At 47.8% G+C, this 17,130-nt stretch overlaps 2 protein-coding genes across 3 annotated transcripts; one reads left to right on the forward strand and one right to left on the reverse strand.

Moving 5' to 3' along the window:
* The first annotated feature begins 9,770 nt into the window (after window positions 1–9,770).
* Window positions 9,771–14,199, forward strand: LOC119295336 (mitogen-activated protein kinase kinase kinase 3-like). Of its 2 annotated transcripts, none has more exons than XM_037573748.1 (11): window positions 9,771–10,250; window positions 11,237–11,713; window positions 11,815–11,902; window positions 11,994–12,056; window positions 12,344–12,504; window positions 12,605–12,680; window positions 12,766–12,825; window positions 12,888–12,995; window positions 13,078–13,320; window positions 13,499–13,629; window positions 13,719–14,199. In XM_037573748.1, exons 1-11 carry the CDS (start codon window positions 9,919–9,921, stop codon window positions 13,969–13,971), a joined length of 1,992 nt encoding a protein of 663 aa, XP_037429645.1. In that variant the 5' UTR covers window positions 9,771–9,918; the 3' UTR covers window positions 13,972–14,199. The 2 variants fall into 2 exon arrangements, with proteins under 2 accessions (XP_037429645.1, XP_037429646.1); XM_037573749.1 differs by having other exon boundaries at window positions 13,722–14,199.
* Window positions 14,200–14,287: 88 nt separating this feature from the next.
* LOC119295338 lies at window positions 14,288–15,802 on the reverse strand. The gene has a single exon (XM_037573750.1). The coding sequence runs from the start codon at window positions 15,598–15,600 to the stop codon at window positions 14,308–14,310; it is 1,293 nt and encodes a 430-aa protein (XP_037429647.1). The 5' UTR covers window positions 15,601–15,802; the 3' UTR covers window positions 14,288–14,307.
* Window positions 15,803–17,130: the final 1,328 nt, after the last annotated feature.

The following is a 17,130-nucleotide window of genomic DNA, read 5'->3' on the forward strand; positions in this document are numbered from 1 at the left end:
GTCCTCCCCGTCATCACCGTCACCTATCCCGCCAACGCGCCGCGACGCCACTGCCACGACGCCACCCCGCGTCACCACACTGCCTCTCGCCGGCAGCCACTACACTGCCGCTTGTCGTCGTCGCTGGACGCCGTCATGCGTGTCATTGACTGGAGGGCCCTCGGCCATTATCTAGTTTTATGTAATGAAAAACGAAATAAAAACAAATTTAGGGGAAGAAGTTTACGTGAACTGACAAAAGTAGCTCTCAGAAAATTTCCCAGAACTTAGGGGCATCCGGTCAACCCAGTTTTACCGGAAGTTTTTTAGAGCAATTGTTGGAATTGCTCTAGTGAAAATCTGAAAGAAAAAAAAATCTAACGATGCTAGACGCACCATCGGAACGGGGCTAGGTGGGAAGAACCCCGCCATCTCGCCTTTCTGAACATGACACAAATCCTAACAAAACTTGAAGAAGTGTGTAAAAACGGAGCCCTCCCACCAGTAAGGATTGGGATCCACGGCACCCCCATAGCCCTAAGGCCACCGGAGACAAGGCAGGCCGGTGATGATCTTGACTGCAATAAACAACCTGATAATAAACAACCTTATTCCTTGATCAATAGAATCGCTCTCCACGCAAAAAAAAAACTGATAATAAATCTGCGCTTATCACAACAGTTCGGATATTTATCCAAGGACGATTGCTTTGATGTTGAGCATTTCCGCACAGAGGATATCGATGGACCAACAGATCCTATTCCATCACAGAATGCACACAATATTTATGTTAATAAAGAGATTTTAGGCAGGAAAGATAAATAATATTGCCCACAACCAGGCAGAATAGCATCCTTTCTTTTTCTATTGCGTACGTCATACTTCAAACGACGTTCTCCTAACTTAATTTCAAACCCTATAACCTATCAATCAATTGAAATAAAACCCATATAGTACGAAGAATTGTTTTACGTGTGATGCATATAGTACCAAGTATACTCTGCGTGATGACATGCGAGCGAGCAACATTGTAAATTACTTAATGGTCTGATTTACTCTTATCTTCTCGTATATAGAAAAAAAGAGGTAAAAGGGAGCATGTCAATATTTGTCAATTTCATAACATGTCACTAAACGTTGAAAGAAAATTAAATCGTGCGCGTGGCTAGCCGGGCGTCACTGCCGACGCGGGCTGATCAAGCCATGAAGGCGATGGATGGACGGTTGTCGAGCTGGAATTTATCTCGGTACAAAGAATTGTAGTGGCAAGTGTACCTTAGTGGTCATGAACTCATGACACAGGGTGCTTGCATCTGGAAGGCGCACGTCATTCATGACATGGCTCCGAAGGAAATCACTTGGTGTACAACCTACGTGCAACTTGTCATAGTAGCTAGCCAGCGGTTTTGTTTCTTCAGTAGATGATCAAATTTTATTGATTAGCCGAATAGAGTGAGAGCGTGATGCCGAAAGTGTTGTTCTGCTAAAGAATAGAAGAAATATCAAATAATTTTAAACTTCAAAAGAATCACAAACACTGTTATGTTTTACCAACATGCAAAGTTTTGTAATGAAAAAACATTTGTGGAGGTATGTAAAAAGATTGATGTTCCAAAATGCTTTTAAAAGCTGCCCTTTTGGAGCATCATTTTTTAACCCAGACCTCCATGGATATTTTTTCACCATGAATCTTTGCATGTTGGTAAAACATTTGATAATGTTTATGGTGGTGAGAACTCTGACATAAGTTTGCAAGGGTGAAGTATCCTGACAACTTTACCCATGGCGCGAACGTCAACGCGGCGTACCCTCGCCGCAACTCAAACTGGCGCCGCTAGCCACAACAAGCTTTAGCGGATGCCAATCGTTCGAGGAAATGCCTCCCAACCCCACCCAACTTAGGTTATTATTTTTCGAGCTTGCTAAAACTCAGTCAATTAAGATTTAAGCAAGTCTCAATTGACTACATAGCCGTTAGATTTTTGCATGGAGATTCATGCTGGAGTGAGCACCCTCCAATGGACCTCGTAGCATTTTGTCACACTATTTCTGACATATCTTCCATTGGTTGCAGCATCCGTCTTGCTAGGTGTAGCATGTTGTCTCACCGGACACAACATCTGCCCTACTCGATTTTAGCACGTTGTCCCATCGGTCGCAACAACCGCCATTGCACATTGTTGCAACATTTAGTCACAACGGTTGTAGCGTCTATTGTCGTTACTTGCAACACTGCTTGCAACATTTTTCTTCGCCAATCGCAGCATCTAGCCATGCTGCTCATTACACAACAACTACACTAACATCACTCAGTCGACTGAGTTCTAAACACACCCACCTCATATTCATATGTGAAAGAACATCTAGCCCTAAGACATTATGTTCGGTATGTTTTGAGTGTTAGCGTCAGCCGTTGGAGGAGAGAGCGCTAGTTTTCTGAGAATGCCCCCCCCCCCCCGCGATAAGCGCCTAGATAAGCGTCCAACATTGAAGATGCCCTTAGTCACAACGGTTGTAGTGTCTGTTGTCGTTGCTTGCAGCCCTGCTTGCAACATTTTTTGTCACCAATTGTAGCATCTAACCGTGCCGCTTGTAACACTACAACTACATTGGTGTCACTCGATTGAGACTAGTTGACCGAGTTCTAAACACACCCAATTTTTTTTACCTCACATGCTTATGTGAAAGAACATCTGGCCCTAAGACATGTCTATCTAGTAGGGAGTATAAATCAATCTGCTGAAAAAGATCTGGTGCGCGGTGTGCACCCAGCAATTCCAAAGCTTACATCGCATCAATGGCAGCTCTACCTGTGCAACGGGACAAAACGAACGGGACAACACTGATGATCCAATTAACGCACGTAGCTGTTGCCTCCATAAACGCACAAAGGCAACCGGTAGCGCGTGGGGATCCAGCCGTCCCGGTGCGTTGCATCTGCCGTGCGTCCCATACCACCAGCGGCGAGGCGAGGGATGGAAACGCCTTTCTGCCTGGCCAACCAAACCCAAGCTTTATCCTACTACAATACAAACCACGTTGTGGGCACCACTGCCACGGTACTGCTACTCCGAAATTTGAAGCTGTGAAATGGACACACGCTCGGGATTCTGCCTGACTAATCCATAATGTTGTACTCCTCCCTCCTTCTCAAAATAAGCGTTCGTTGATTTGGCATTGTAATCTTCTTCTATCTGCTTCACATCAGAAGCCGGCCGCGTGGTCTACTTAGCTTGGGAGGTTACCTCCAGGCTACGTACATCTGACACAATACTTTTTTTAGTACATGGATTAAAATATCATGGATTCATGGCCGGGTTTTGTTTTGTTTTATCCTGCGAACCCGTCGGCCACGTCCAAGCAGTGGATCCGGCCAAGCTCGGCCAAACGTTTCCCACGACTACAAAACAAATAAAAGCCTGTATTTATAGGCAAGTGGCGATGGTGGTACTGGTACTGGCTCTCCCCTGGTGGCTCAACGTGCCATAATCTAAACACTGATGTGTGTGCTTTACCTTTTCTTTTTTCCATGCACGCGGATGCGGATAGGCATGCCGATGTATGCCCAGGGCATCTCCGACGCTATTCCTTAAATTTCTATGGAACAGTCAATGGATGCATGAGCCGGCCATCCGCTGTCCGCATACATTTCAAAGCGAATTTCAACAAATCAGATGAATTTCGTGCAAACTGGCTGGTTTTCATATAAACTAGAAAATAGTCATTACATTTTAGACATATTTTAACTAAAGCTTGCTCTAAACTTAATCTAAATAATCACCTGCGTCTGTCCGAGCGAGTGTACCGCGAACTGAAGCTCCAGCTCTGCGTTGACGGACTCCAGCTTTGCCTTCGCGGCCTACGCCTCCACCTCTGCAGTGGCTAATCGGGCCACGAGGATGAGCCTGCCAAGTTTAGCTGCAGCGGGAGGGGAGGAGAGGTGGCCTTCTTAGGACACGAGCGCCAGCGACTTACCATGCACTACTCTTTCTTGCTGCCGGCGGCGCCCGCGGACGTGCTGGTGTCGTCATTGCGGCAACGTGGTGCGGCCGTCGCAGAGGTGCCAACACCGTCGCCGTCATCGGAGTTGGGCCCGTAAACCTCATCGGTCGCCTCGTCGATATTCTTGTAGGCGGTCTCTAAATCCTCTTGATATTAGTGGTAGTGACAACGGTCACGACGGATGTCTCGGGAAAGCGTAGGACTCGAGTAGCACCTCCTACATGTCCACCTCCATGTTCACTGTGATGTCGGAGACGAGTAGCTCCCCTGCGCGCCGGTGCTCGTCGAGGAGGCAGACGTTGTAGGCTTGGTCGGCCAGTGCCTGCCGGAACGAGGCCTCCCGCTCCTCCAACACCATGTCGGCGTAGTGGGCACAGGCCTCGCCCTGGTGATGTCGGCATTAGCCGGTGAGTGCGTTTGCGCCGGCTCGTCGTCTGCCGCATTTGTCATTGGCGCGTCCTCAACGCCGACCTCCGATGAGCTTGACCGTCTTCCGGCAGCAATGACAACAAGCTTCTTCTTTTGGTCGTAGGAGAGCTCGTCCCACAAAGCTTGGGATGTCGAGGAGGCCATGCAGGTGTTCTGCGGAGAGGAGGAGATAAAGAGCAGACGAGGGTGGATGGATGCGGCTGTGTTATCGGCCTGCGGTTTAAAATAGCGGGTGGAGGGCAGGGCAACGAGGCCCTTAATAATGGGCGGTGGAGGGATGGACGAGTGGCGTCCGAGTAGATTCGTCGGCAACCATGTGCATTTTATGGAGGCAGGTGGGCGGACTAGTGTCGTTTGAATGCGGAGAGACGACACTCGCACTAGGAATCGGCGCGGGCAGCGCTCTCGGCCGGCGCGCCGCTTCAGTATGTGTTTAAAAAAGTTCAGTTTGTTTCCACTGATTCACATCTTTTCATGTAGGCCACTGATGTCTACTACACAACCTTTTTTTGTAGACGTTGTTGGGCCTCCAAGTGCAGAGGTTTGTAGGACAGTAGCAAATTTCCCTCAAGTAGATGACCTAAGGTTTATCAATCCGTGGGAGGCGTAGGATGAAGATGATCTCTCTCAAACAACCCTGCAACCAAATAACAAAGAGTCTCTTGTGTCCCCCACACACCCAATACAATGGTAAATTGTATAGGAGCACTAGTACGGCGAAGAGATGGTGATACAAGTGCAATATGGATGATAGATATAGGTATTTGTAATCTGAAATTATAAAAACAGCAAGGTAACTAATGATAAAAGTGAGCGTAATCGGTATTGCAATGGTAGGAAACAAGGCCTAAGGTTCATACTTTCACTAGTGCAAGTTCTCTCAACACTAATAATATAATTGGATTACATAAATATCCCTCAATATGCAACAAAGAGTCACTCCAAAGTCACTAATAGTGGAGAACAAACGAAAAGATTATGGTAGGGTACGAAACCACCTAAAAGTTATCCTTTTTGATCTATCTATTCAAGAGTCTGTAGTAAAATAACATGAAGCTATTCTTTCCGGTCAATCTATCATAGAGTTCATACAGCAAGTCATGATCTCTCACATTTGATCTTTCGACCAGGTCTGAGCAGGGTACCGGACAACAACAAATTGAGATTGGAGCACACCAAATGCCCGCTCGACATCCTTCCTGCAAGCCTCCTGAAGCTTCGAAAGTGGGAGTTCTTGCCTCCTGACACAGGGTTTGAGATAGTCTTCACAAATGTAGACCATCTCGGATAGATGCCATCAACTAGGTAGTACCCCTTGTTGTAGTGTCGTCCATTGACCTCGAAGTTCACCGGAGGAGAATGACCTTCAACAAACTTCGCAAAGACAGGGGAGTACTGCAGGACGTTGATGTCATTGTGAATTTCTGGCATCCCAAAGAAAGAGTGCCAAATTCAGAGGTCCTGTGTGTCCATGCCTCAAGTACCACACTACAACCGCCTTTGGTGCCTTTGTACATCCCCTGCCAAGCAAATGAACAGTTCTTTCATTTCCAATGCATGAAGTCGATGCTTCCAAGCATCTCAGGAAATCCTCTTGCTGCATTCTGTGCTAGGATCCGAGCAGTGTCTTCAGCATTGGGTGATCGCAAGTATTGCGGTTCAAGCACTGCCACCACTGCCCTGCAGAACTTGTAGAAACACTCAATGGTCGTTGACTCGACCATGCACCCATAGTCGTCGAGTGAATCACCGGGAGCTCCGTATGCAAGCATCCTCATAGCCGTCGTGCACTTCTGGATTGAGGTGAATCCAAGTGTGTCAGTGCAATCCTTCTTGCACTTGAAGTAGTTGTCGAACTTCCGGATGAAATTCACAATCCTAAGGAAAAGTTTTCGGCTCATCCGATAGCGGCGCCGAAATGTTTTCTCACCGTGCAATGGAGTGTCGACGAAGTAGTCGGAGTAGAGCTTGCAATAGCCTTCCAGACAATGTCGGTTCTTTGCTTTCAGCCGTCCTGGCGCCGAGCCACCTCGCCGCGACTTTCATTGCTCGCGAGCAGGCCAGCGAGGGCGGCAGGACCATGAGACGCTCCTCCTCCTGGACGTCGGCTTCGGCTTCCTCCTCCAGCAACGCCGCGAGCGCCTCCTCTTCGTCCGAGTCCATCGCCGAGCCTGGCAGACAAATCGCTGAACACCTGGCGGGCATCGTAGGCGCGCATCCGCCGGTATGCCGCCTTGCGCGGCCGGGGCACCGGACAACTCGCCCGGAAGGTGGTGACGAGGTTGCCGCGGCGAAACTTTCTCTCCTTTTTGGCGGGGAATGGCCTATCTAGCAGTGCTGGGTGGTGGGCGGCGCCAGGGTCGATAGGGGTGGTGGCCGAGCGCGCAGGGCTGAGGGCAAACCTGGACGATTTCCTTGACTTTTCGCCTGACAGTGTGGCTCAGGCGTGTTTTTCCCTTCCGCCGGAGCCCCCGAGCATCCCCAGCTCGCTGGGTTCGGCCTGAGATCGCCGGGCTAAAAAACGGGCCGAGCCGGCGGATTTCGGTGTCTTGGGGGCGTGACTGGGGCTTTTTTTCAGCGCCAACGCCCAAAAAGTCGTCCTGAGGGCTTGTTGGGGGCGTGGCTGGAGATGCTCTAAATCTTTTTTTTTTTGAGAGAGAGAGATGCTCTAAATCTATGACAGCCAAACGAGTTGTGTTCGGAAGTCGGAAATGGAACCAGTGAATTCCAGCACAAATGGTAGGTGCCAAACGAGCTGCAAGAGTGATTGGAAATGATCTAGCCGTTGCCAAATTTATGTGAATGAGTAAGCGATACCGAAAGTATCTCATCTAGTACTACCATGTGGAGCAGCACGTAGCATTTTTCCTCTCTCAGGGACACCGAATGCGCATAGCAGCTCCCTGCGCTAGAAGTTTCTCCACGCGCGCGCGGGGGCCGCGGAATTAGGCGGACGGCGACGGCGGCGTGCATATTTCCCATGTGACGCTGATCGAGTTAAAAGCCATCCATCCACGCGAGGGACGACAGCGAGAGATCGGCGCAAGTGGTGCCGTGGTGACGGGTGCGTGGCACGGTGGTGGGCGCGCGCCATCCACTCACGCTCCCTCCCTCCTCACTCACTCAACCGGCCGGAGGTGACGTGCGACCTCGGCCGGCGCCCGGGCGAAAAGGCAAGACGAACCGAACCAGCCACGAAGCCACGGCGGCGGCCGCTGCACTCCCGCGGCCTGCGCGCGCGCGCGGACGTGCATGAACCTCGCATTCCGTGCCTTGATCGACGCTAAAAATATCATACGTTGATATTTTCTGCGGGTGATCAAGCGGGGGCGCGAGACGCGACGGCTTCGAGCTGTTCTTTGCCGTGTCTACTCCTCTGGGCTGTTCGTTAATTTGGCGAGTATAATTTGCCCACAGAAAATAAGATTAATAAAAATGGCGTGCTCATAGGTGGAGTGCTACTGCGTGCTAGTACTACTCATCTTGTCTATCGTCTCGACATATTATAATCAACATCGTCACACCTAATATCAGTCTTTAATAGTGCGTATTAATATCTTCTTCTTCTTCTTCTTCTTAGATTGTGTATCAATATCGTTGTGCAAGTTAGAAGTACTCCATCTACAAACTGCCCCAACGTCTTATATTTAGGAATGTAGGTAGTAGGTCGACACGAAAGTGAACATTTGTCTATACAATGGTGTCGCAACACGATTACACGAAGAAAACCAGATCCTATAACTGTGGGAGATGACTTCCACCAACAGAAGCGTGTGATTAAAAAAAGGTCTGACTATTTATTTTTGTGGGAGTTAAGTCTGTTTTAACCTTGAATTTATAAAGTTGATCGGAATCAAACCCTAATCACCTAATCCATGAAATTAGTACCGCCCCAACTTGATGATCCCACTAATTTGACATTGAAATCGTATTTTCAAAATGGGTTTGTTGACATGGAGCTAGTCAACACCTCTATATTGTCCCCGCAAAGAAAACACACCTACATATTGTATGCTGACTAAACATGTCACATTTGGGAGTGTCTCTATACCATTCAAACTGCGCTGAAAATGTAAAAACAACAGCTATTACACAAAATGTATAAATTGCCCTGAAAATGTATGTCCTCGGACAATGCGGCTTATTCGGCAAGACAGGCGCTCGGCGAACCAAAACACGACAACCGCTATCTCGTTGCTCGACGGTCTTGCGAGAGAAGGCCAAGGCCGCCACCCCATCGCCACCTAGGCGTAAAACTCTCATTTTTCAAAAACTGGCCTTGTAGGCTTTTGTAAACTTATTTATACTTATCCATGATTTGGTTAGATAACGCAAACAAGTTTTTAGGTGATTACAACATGAATCATGTTTCAGGAAATCTAGTTTTTGAACAATTCGTGCATCCAAACAACCCCAAAGGAACAATAGAACAAAGTTTTGATTCTAGATATTAGGTTTGATTTAAACCGGCTTTTAGAGATTCGGTTCCGAACAAATTTGAAGGCAACGCATGTTTGCGAGAGAGAAAAAAGAGGCATGACGAGAAATCCCCGCCTGGGAGACCCTCTCGTGTCACCACTAAGAGCAAGTACAATAGAGCTGACTCAGCGGGCTATAAGAAATAAACTAGTATATTTTTGTTTAGTTGGAGAAAAGAGAAAAGGAGAGAGAAGGTAAGCGGGCTCTTCGTGAAGAGCCAGCTCTAGCATATGCTCCTAGGCACTTTGTGAGAATGAAATATGGGCCACATAATAAAAAAATAGTGCACTCTTTTGATCTACTATTGTACGTGTTGGCTATAAAATGAGTGGTAAATGATATGGCATTGGCTTATAGCCAGCAGCTGGCTATACTATTAACCATGCTCTAATACATCACCAGTGCTCTTCTTTTGGACTGAATAGCATCAGTGCTCACCAATCGCTCTGCCGGCAGCCAGCGAGTGACCAAGGAAACACGAACTCTTCCTGCAGCCGGCAACCACTCCGCTCTGCGTGCTTCTAGCAGCGCGTCCCTGTCGGCCCCACCGGACACGTCACGCGACATCCACGCCACCACCGTGTTCGTGGGCCCCACACGCAGCGACGCAACATGGTCCCCCGCGCCAGCCGCCCCAACAACTGGCGGGTCCCACCTACCGGTCACAAAAGATCGTGACCCCATCGCTACCCGCCTACGTGTGCAGCTTCCAGGCAGGAGACAGATATCGCTACGCGCACGCACAGGGTGAGCTCGAGACAACCAACTGGGGCTGCGCAGGTGGGGCCAAGCGGGCAGCGCCGCGCGTGGGGCCCGCGGAGGGGACCCCGGTCGTTACAAGAGTCCCCGCCCCCTCTCTCTCCTCTCCTCTCCTCTCGCGCGTGTACGCCTCCCTGTCTCCCACCCTCTTGCTCCCGCGACGACGATAGCCATTTCACCTCTCTCTCTCTCTCCCCCACATCTCTTCTCTGAATAGCTCTCGCGGCCGACCGAGCGCTGCACGGCCTGCGGCGCCGTGCGGAAGGCAGGATGCCGGCGTGGTGGAAGGGCAAGGGCAGGAGCAAGAGCAAGGCGGCGGCGCCGGCGGGGGACGCCGGCACAATTCCGGTCGGGAGAGACGGGGAGAAGGACAGGAAGAACAAGAAGGCGAGCAGCTTCGACGAGGCGCTTATTGGCAGGGAAGGCCGCGGGAAGAAGCTGCAGCAGCCGGCGCCGGCAGTCGGGCACCCGCTGCCGCGGCCGGCGTCCATGCCGTCGGCCTCCGCCCCCGCGTCCGCGTCGGCGTCCGCTTCAAGCGGGGGCAGCTCCTCGCTCGGGTCCTCCGCGGCGTCCGACGAGCCGCTGGATCTCGGAATTTACAGGTGAGAGGCAGCGCCATACTGATCACCACCAGAGTACACATACTAGTTGGTCAGGTAGTTAATCTGCTGAGTTTGGGTGGTTGGTTGGTTGCTTCACACACAGGCTAAAAGTTCGAGAGCTTTTGCTCGTGCTCTCGTGTTGAATTCGGTGTAAAGTTTTTGTTTTGGGGGCGCTAGGCGTGGCGTACTAGTTACTGTTCTGCTGAATTATTATTCTTATTCTTTTTGTTGAATATATATGCCGTCAGTGGGCAATTGGAGGTGGTGTTGAGCTGTTCTTGACATCTGTTTGGGTTTCAGATTAGGTTTTTGTGGCTGCTTTTCTCGGAGCTGCAGCTTTGATGTTTCTCTGGTTTTCCTCCCGAAAGTTATGTGTCCATGCTCTGATTTATTCTTTGATTAGTTGGCGGATGAATCCAAATGGAACCGGATTCTGCTGCCCTGTTAGCCTGAAGGAAAAATGGATCTCCTTGAATCTTTGATTCATCTCTTTAAAAAAATAAAATTCAGGCTATTGCCTGGGCTTTATTCGATGGGTTTAGTTTTGCTGTCAACAGAGATGAAAACTTGTTTTCTTGGTTGCAACACTGAATCCTTATCGTTTGGATCTCCGTTTGCGTTTTGTACTGGATTAGTGATGTCTTTACGGTGATTTTTGGTTGCTGTTATAGCTGTTGTTTGCATTAATTTTTCAAGGCAGTTCCATCAGCCGATTTGCCAATCTCATCTGGAATTTGTTATTGTGCAAATTAATCTCGAACTCTGTGGCCCAGCTTATCGCCGTGTGCTACAAGCATAGGAGACGATGCTTGTTGACCTTTTCTTCTTTCGAATAAAGAATATTACTAAACGACATTCCTTCAATCCCAATTATGCGTTAAGATATGATAGCTCTAGAATGCTTTAAAAAATGTACTACTGATGCCAAGTGATTGGTTCATAAATGTGCGTTTCAACTGACTTGATTTTCATGCTTAATTCAATAGGATATCAGATGCAAATAGAACGCCGGCCATTGATTCTCGGAAACAAAGTCTTGTGCTAGAAGAAGGGCGCTTTGTCATAAATAATCTGGCTTCAGAGAATAACAGATCGTGTGAACCCTCAGTTTCTCCAAGGAAAGAATTTCAACCCAACATTTTGGATCTTCCAAGTGATCGAACGACGTACTGTCATGGCCGAAAATCGACAGAAATTGTGTTTCCTACACGGATGCCGAGCTCTCCCCCTAGTTCAAGAGGCAAACATTGTCCAACCTCACCTGTGCATTCAAGAGCATTTGGGCAATGCCCAGGATCCCCTACTGCGTGGCAAGATGATGCACGGAACTCAAGTTCACCACACCCACTTCCTCTTCCTCCAGGCTCCCCGTGCACATCTTCCCGTTCCCTCCATTCACAATGGAAAAGGGGGAAGTTGTTAGGCAGTGGTACATTTGGGCAAGTATACCTCGGATTCAACAGGTTCGCAGTTTGATGCTAGAGCATTCTATTTTCTCCTCTTCTTCAGCAACTGAACCTTTCCTTTGTACAGTATACTTAAGTGCACTCTAAATGTAATGCAGTGAAGGTGGCCAAATGTGTGCAATTAAAGAGGTTAAGGTTATTGCTGATGATTCAAACTCAAAAGAGTGTCTGAGGCAGCTAAATCAGGTATCATCTTTGGAGCATATTGTCTTAGTCAGCATCATTCTCATGTAACGGAAGTTAGTTCTTTCGTACTGACACTGCTCTTTATTGACAGGAAATGCTGCTCCTGAATCAGCTTTCGCATCCAAACATTGTGCAGTACTATGGCAGCGAACTGGTAAATACAAAACATATGACGATCTTCCATGTTTTATTCTCGATCGAACATGTAACATTATCATCAATTTTATTCGCAAATAAATAAATAAATTACCCAAGCAATCACAGTCACTATAATATTTTATCTGAAAGTTAGGTGGTGCTGCAATGGTTACTTCGTTAGATACATTAGAATATTTATTTCCAATCATAAACCAGTAAACAACTGTAGTGCAAACAATGAAGTGTCCCATTTTATTTGCAGATTTACCCTTTTGCCTGAATAAGTTTCATATTGCAATGCAGTCTAGTGAAACACTCTCAGTCTATCTTGAGTTTGTTTCTGGGGGCTCTATACATAAGTTGCTTCAAGAATATGGTCCATTTGGTGAGACCGTCCTCCGGAACTACACTGCACAGATCCTTTCTGGCCTTGCATACTTGCATGGACGGAATACAGTGCACAGGTACTGAGCAGTCATCAAAGTAAATAGAATAGGATGGCCATTTATTTTGAAAAATATCACGGCTTTCTTACTTATTGATGAAAACTTACCTTTCTCACAGGGATATCAAAGGAGCAAATATACTTGTAGATCCCAATGGTGACATCAAACTTGCAGATTTCGGTATGGCCAAGCATGTAAGTACTAATACTGTGTCAATGATCTGACATGTATTTTATTACACAAACATCAGTTGGTTAAATGTGGATTTTATTTATACAGATATCAGCATACACATCCATCAAATCTTTCAAAGGAAGCCCCTACTGGATGGCTCCAGAGGTAAGACTACTGCAATTTTCCCTTGTTAGTTGAACACCAACTGATATATATTTATTCCCCAGGTTATCATGAATACCAATGGATATAGCCTTTCAGTGGACATTTGGAGCCTTGGCTGCACCATTCTTGAGATGGCAACTGCAAGGCCTCCATGGAGTCAGTACGAAGGGGTGAGTGTTATGACAATTTTATATAGCTATGGTGGTTGTTCTTCTGATGATTGTCTGCTAAGCTTTGTAATCGATTTCACAGGTGGCTGCAATATTCAAAATTGGAAACAGCAAAGACATACCTGATATCCCAGATCATCTTTCTTCTGAAGCGAAAAGCTTTTTGAAACTCTGCTTGCAGCGCGATCCTGCTGCGCGCCCAACTGCTGCTCAATTGATAGAACATCCTTGGGTGAAAGACCAAGCTTCAGTTAGGTCCTCTAGGTCTGGCTCTGGCATTACTAGGGATATGTTCTCAACTTCCACTGATGGCAGCAAAGCCACGGTACGTCTACAGTCTATGACTATGCACTGTCAAACAGTGGGCTATATTATGAAATCCGCCTATGCTTGTGCTATGTATGATGACCAGTTATGGCTGGATGACATTATCTCTCATATTTGTTGGCCTCAATATTGAGTGTGGTGTCCTTTAATTTCTAACCACTGTGATCAAATTTCAGGTAAAGACAAGCATCGAGTTGTCATCCTACAGAAGCTTATCACCTCTACGAGATACTAATCTCAGGCTGAGAAACTTAGTGGTGCCAGCATCTTCTATTCCTTCGATATCAACTCGCAAGGCCTCTGCCATGTATGTTCTCGTTCACTAATTTTGCTAAAAATATGGTAAATTACGTCTCTTCTATTGTCTAACAAAATCTGGTAATCTGATTTGTCCAGCAGCGCATCCAATGTGCGTATGAACATGTCCCTGCCCGTCTCGCCATGCACTAGCCCGTTACGGCAGTACAGGCAGTCGAACCGGAGTTGTTTGCCATCACCTCCACATCCAGCATATTCGGCTGGAGCAGCCAACTACAGCCCTATCAACAATATGCTGTACCCTACACGGCCAAGCAACTATCTCACAGACCCGTGGCTTGAAACCCCTCGCCAGAAAACGCAAACATTTGATTCTCCAAGAAGATTGTAGAAATTCCAATCGTATATGTTTTGTATACTGGAAGAAAGTATACTCCATAAGTTAAGGTGTTAGAACTTAGGAGGACAAAGGTGTCTTTTTTGCTTTCTGTTTTGCCCTGTATGTATCTCCCCTCAGGATACAGTTGCCTCGTCCTTTGTACAAATTCAGGAAATGAGATGTAGTGAAAAACAATAGCATTTTTGTTCAAAAAAAGAGAGAATGGCATTTCAGGCTGTACCTGTATCTGTTGTGTCCCTCGTATGATCAGTTTTGAATGAATACATGTTTCTACTATCTTCAGAAGCCGGGTGATTTACAGATAAGGTGTTGCGAATTTGGAGAAAATCAGGGCAGCTTTATCTGATGCACTTTGAAAACATCCCCTCTGTATGTCACCGTCTTCTCTTCGACACCAAGGCCCCACAGATGCCCTTGCAGCTTCAGTACTCCCTTGGCACCCTCACCTTTCTTGACGACGATATCGTTGTTAGTCCCAGTGTCAGTATTTGCCGCTTCCCAGACAAAGCTGAAGACATGGAGAGCGCGGCTCAGCTGCTTGATGCCGCTCCGGACCGTGAGTTCATCGCCGTCGACGAGGAATTTCACGGCGTGTATGGTGACATTCTTGCCTTCCTTGCCGGACAGGCATTTGCCGATATGCACCTCGATGTCCCGGACAGTGCCGTAGAGGTAGAAGAGCAGCAGCGTGTAGAGGCCCCGGGACGAGTGCCCCAGGTTCTTGGACAGATTCCTCTGCACCAGGCAGTCCTGGTGGCGCGCCTCTTTGAAGGCGATGTCCCTCTCGACAATGATGTCGCGTATCTGGTACAGCCCCTCTTTCATGGCCTCCACCTTCTGCGCCTGCCCGGCTAGCCGCTCGTCGGTTGCCAGGCTCTTCCCCAGGTCCGTGAACATGTCCAGCACTTCTTGCCATGTCTTTGCCGGCGGCGGCGCATGGGACGGCCTCCTGTACGGCGTTGGGCGCATCCAGGACGGCGAGGAGGACGTCGCCGCGTCCGCGGTCTCCGATAGGAAGCTGGCGCAGGCCGATGCGATCTGTTCCGCCATCCGAATCGCCGGGGACGGGGGTTCCAGCGCGCCCATGTCTGCTCGAAGGTCCCTGAGCACCTCCTCCAGCGCGCCGCGCCAGACGAGCTGCTGCGTCACCTGCGGGCAGACCGTCAGCCGCACGTTCTTCCTCCGCTGCGCCGACACGCCGAGAACATCGCAGACCTTCGTGAGCGAGCTCAGCGCCGTCGTCTTGAGCGGCGGCCCACGCCGGGTCGCGGCGAACTCACCCGCGAGGGCGTCGAACTGCTCCACCCGGGCGACGGCGTGCACATCGGTGACAAGGGATCCCGTCGCGGCGTCCCGCAGGTCGCCATCTACGAGGTCGACGCCTTGGAGCGACCCCGCAAGACGGAGCAGTCTGGCGTAGGCGGCCGGGTACCACCCCCGGGACGGCGGGACGCGCTCTTGCTCCTCCTCGGAGGCCGGACCAGGCACGAAGTGGATCCCTCTGGTACCGACGCCCGTGCTAGCCCCGCCCAACGAGAGCGCGCGGAGTACGGCATCCGTGTGTAGCACGGGCTTAAGCTCAGCGCGGCATTTCATCGAACACCTTGTGAGCAGCCTCATTGCGCAAGCCTGTGCGTCGCCGCGAATTTCCACTGTAACGGGAACGCACGTTACGTTCGGTGTTCAGAGTAGTAAATGATCCCTGGGTGGCGATTAAAGAGGACTGCTAAGCAGACGACAGCGACCCTGCCAGGCGCACGATTTGTTTATTGTATGCCGCCTACGATCGGCGCGAGGGTCACGATTTGTTTATTGTATGCCGCCTACGATCGGCGCGAGGGTCGTCTTCTTGGCACAAATCGCTGTTATAACTAGATGATTCTCCGCGCGTTGCGACGGAAATCTCTGCTTATAAATAAACTAATGTAAGAAAATCTATATTTGTTTCACCATGTGGAAAATTGACCCAATTAGCAGTTAATTTATTTCAACGAAGTGCTTATGAGTCAAATTTTAACTATTTGATTAGACGCAGAAATCAAGTAAACGCAGTAGGGAAAAATGTTGTATTCATCAAGACGATATGCAATGCATCATTCATCTTCAGTTTTGTAACTGGATAATGGAATAGACGACACTTATTCATCATCTACAGAACATGATTTTAGAAGTTCACTAATTTATACTTCAAGAGCACACGTCATGGAAAGAAAGAAAATATTAATGAAAATCATGCAATGCATGCAGGTAGATTTAAAAGTCAATTAAATCTGGACTTAATTGTTCCACCGTTGCTTGTTTTCTTAAATAGAATCCACTGTTGCGTCTCATGCTTAGGTCTTGGTTGATGCCGAAAATCCTTGTGGCTCTCAACATAATGCCCTGAACACTAGACCAATGCTCTACCAAGGCATAACGAATGCTCCAGAACTTTACTATGTAGCAGCATACCAAACATATAATAAAGAGTAGAGGTCGTAGTATGTTAAGTTCTTGTTATAAATAACCCCGTTTAAATCCTCATAATGAAACTACGTGAGTCAAAAGCTTGAGAAAAAATTGATCACTTGCTGGCCATTAAATATCAAGCCAAGCAAAGCTACAACTAAAAAGACACATTGGGAAGAGGAATAAAAAGATGGGTCACTACTGTAGCTTAGTTATTGATTCTACTTTTCACTAACTTTATCATATGAAAGAACACACACAGATTGCATCTATAATATTATCTTATTTGAGAATTGTAACCACTTAATGCCGCCCCATTGATAAGGAATAGGAGGAATCTTAATGTAAGTAAAATAAGAATCTTGCTGACTTATCACCAGGATGTTTGACCAGGACAGGTTATAGATTTCTTAAATCGAAAGAATATGCCAAGAAAAATAGACTGCATGATTCAACTAACAATTTGTACAGAACAATCGATACAGCTCAATTAAGAGAATAAGAAAACTATTTTACCTCAGTCTATTTCGTTTCTTGAACTTTTTTTCATAAATAGATTATATTTGAATGAGAATCGAGAGCAATGCGTCTATTGATCTTCATCACCGCATTTTGCTAATGCCTGGAACATGAGACAATTAAGAACACAACAAACACTTTACTCTCCCCCAAGTGTTTTTGCTAAATCATCACATCGTTAAT

Source organism: Triticum dicoccoides, chromosome 4B (assembly GCF_002162155.2).
Source record: "Triticum dicoccoides isolate Atlit2015 ecotype Zavitan chromosome 4B, WEW_v2.0, whole genome shotgun sequence".
NCBI classification, from domain to species: Eukaryota; Viridiplantae; Streptophyta; class Magnoliopsida; order Poales; family Poaceae; genus Triticum; species Triticum dicoccoides.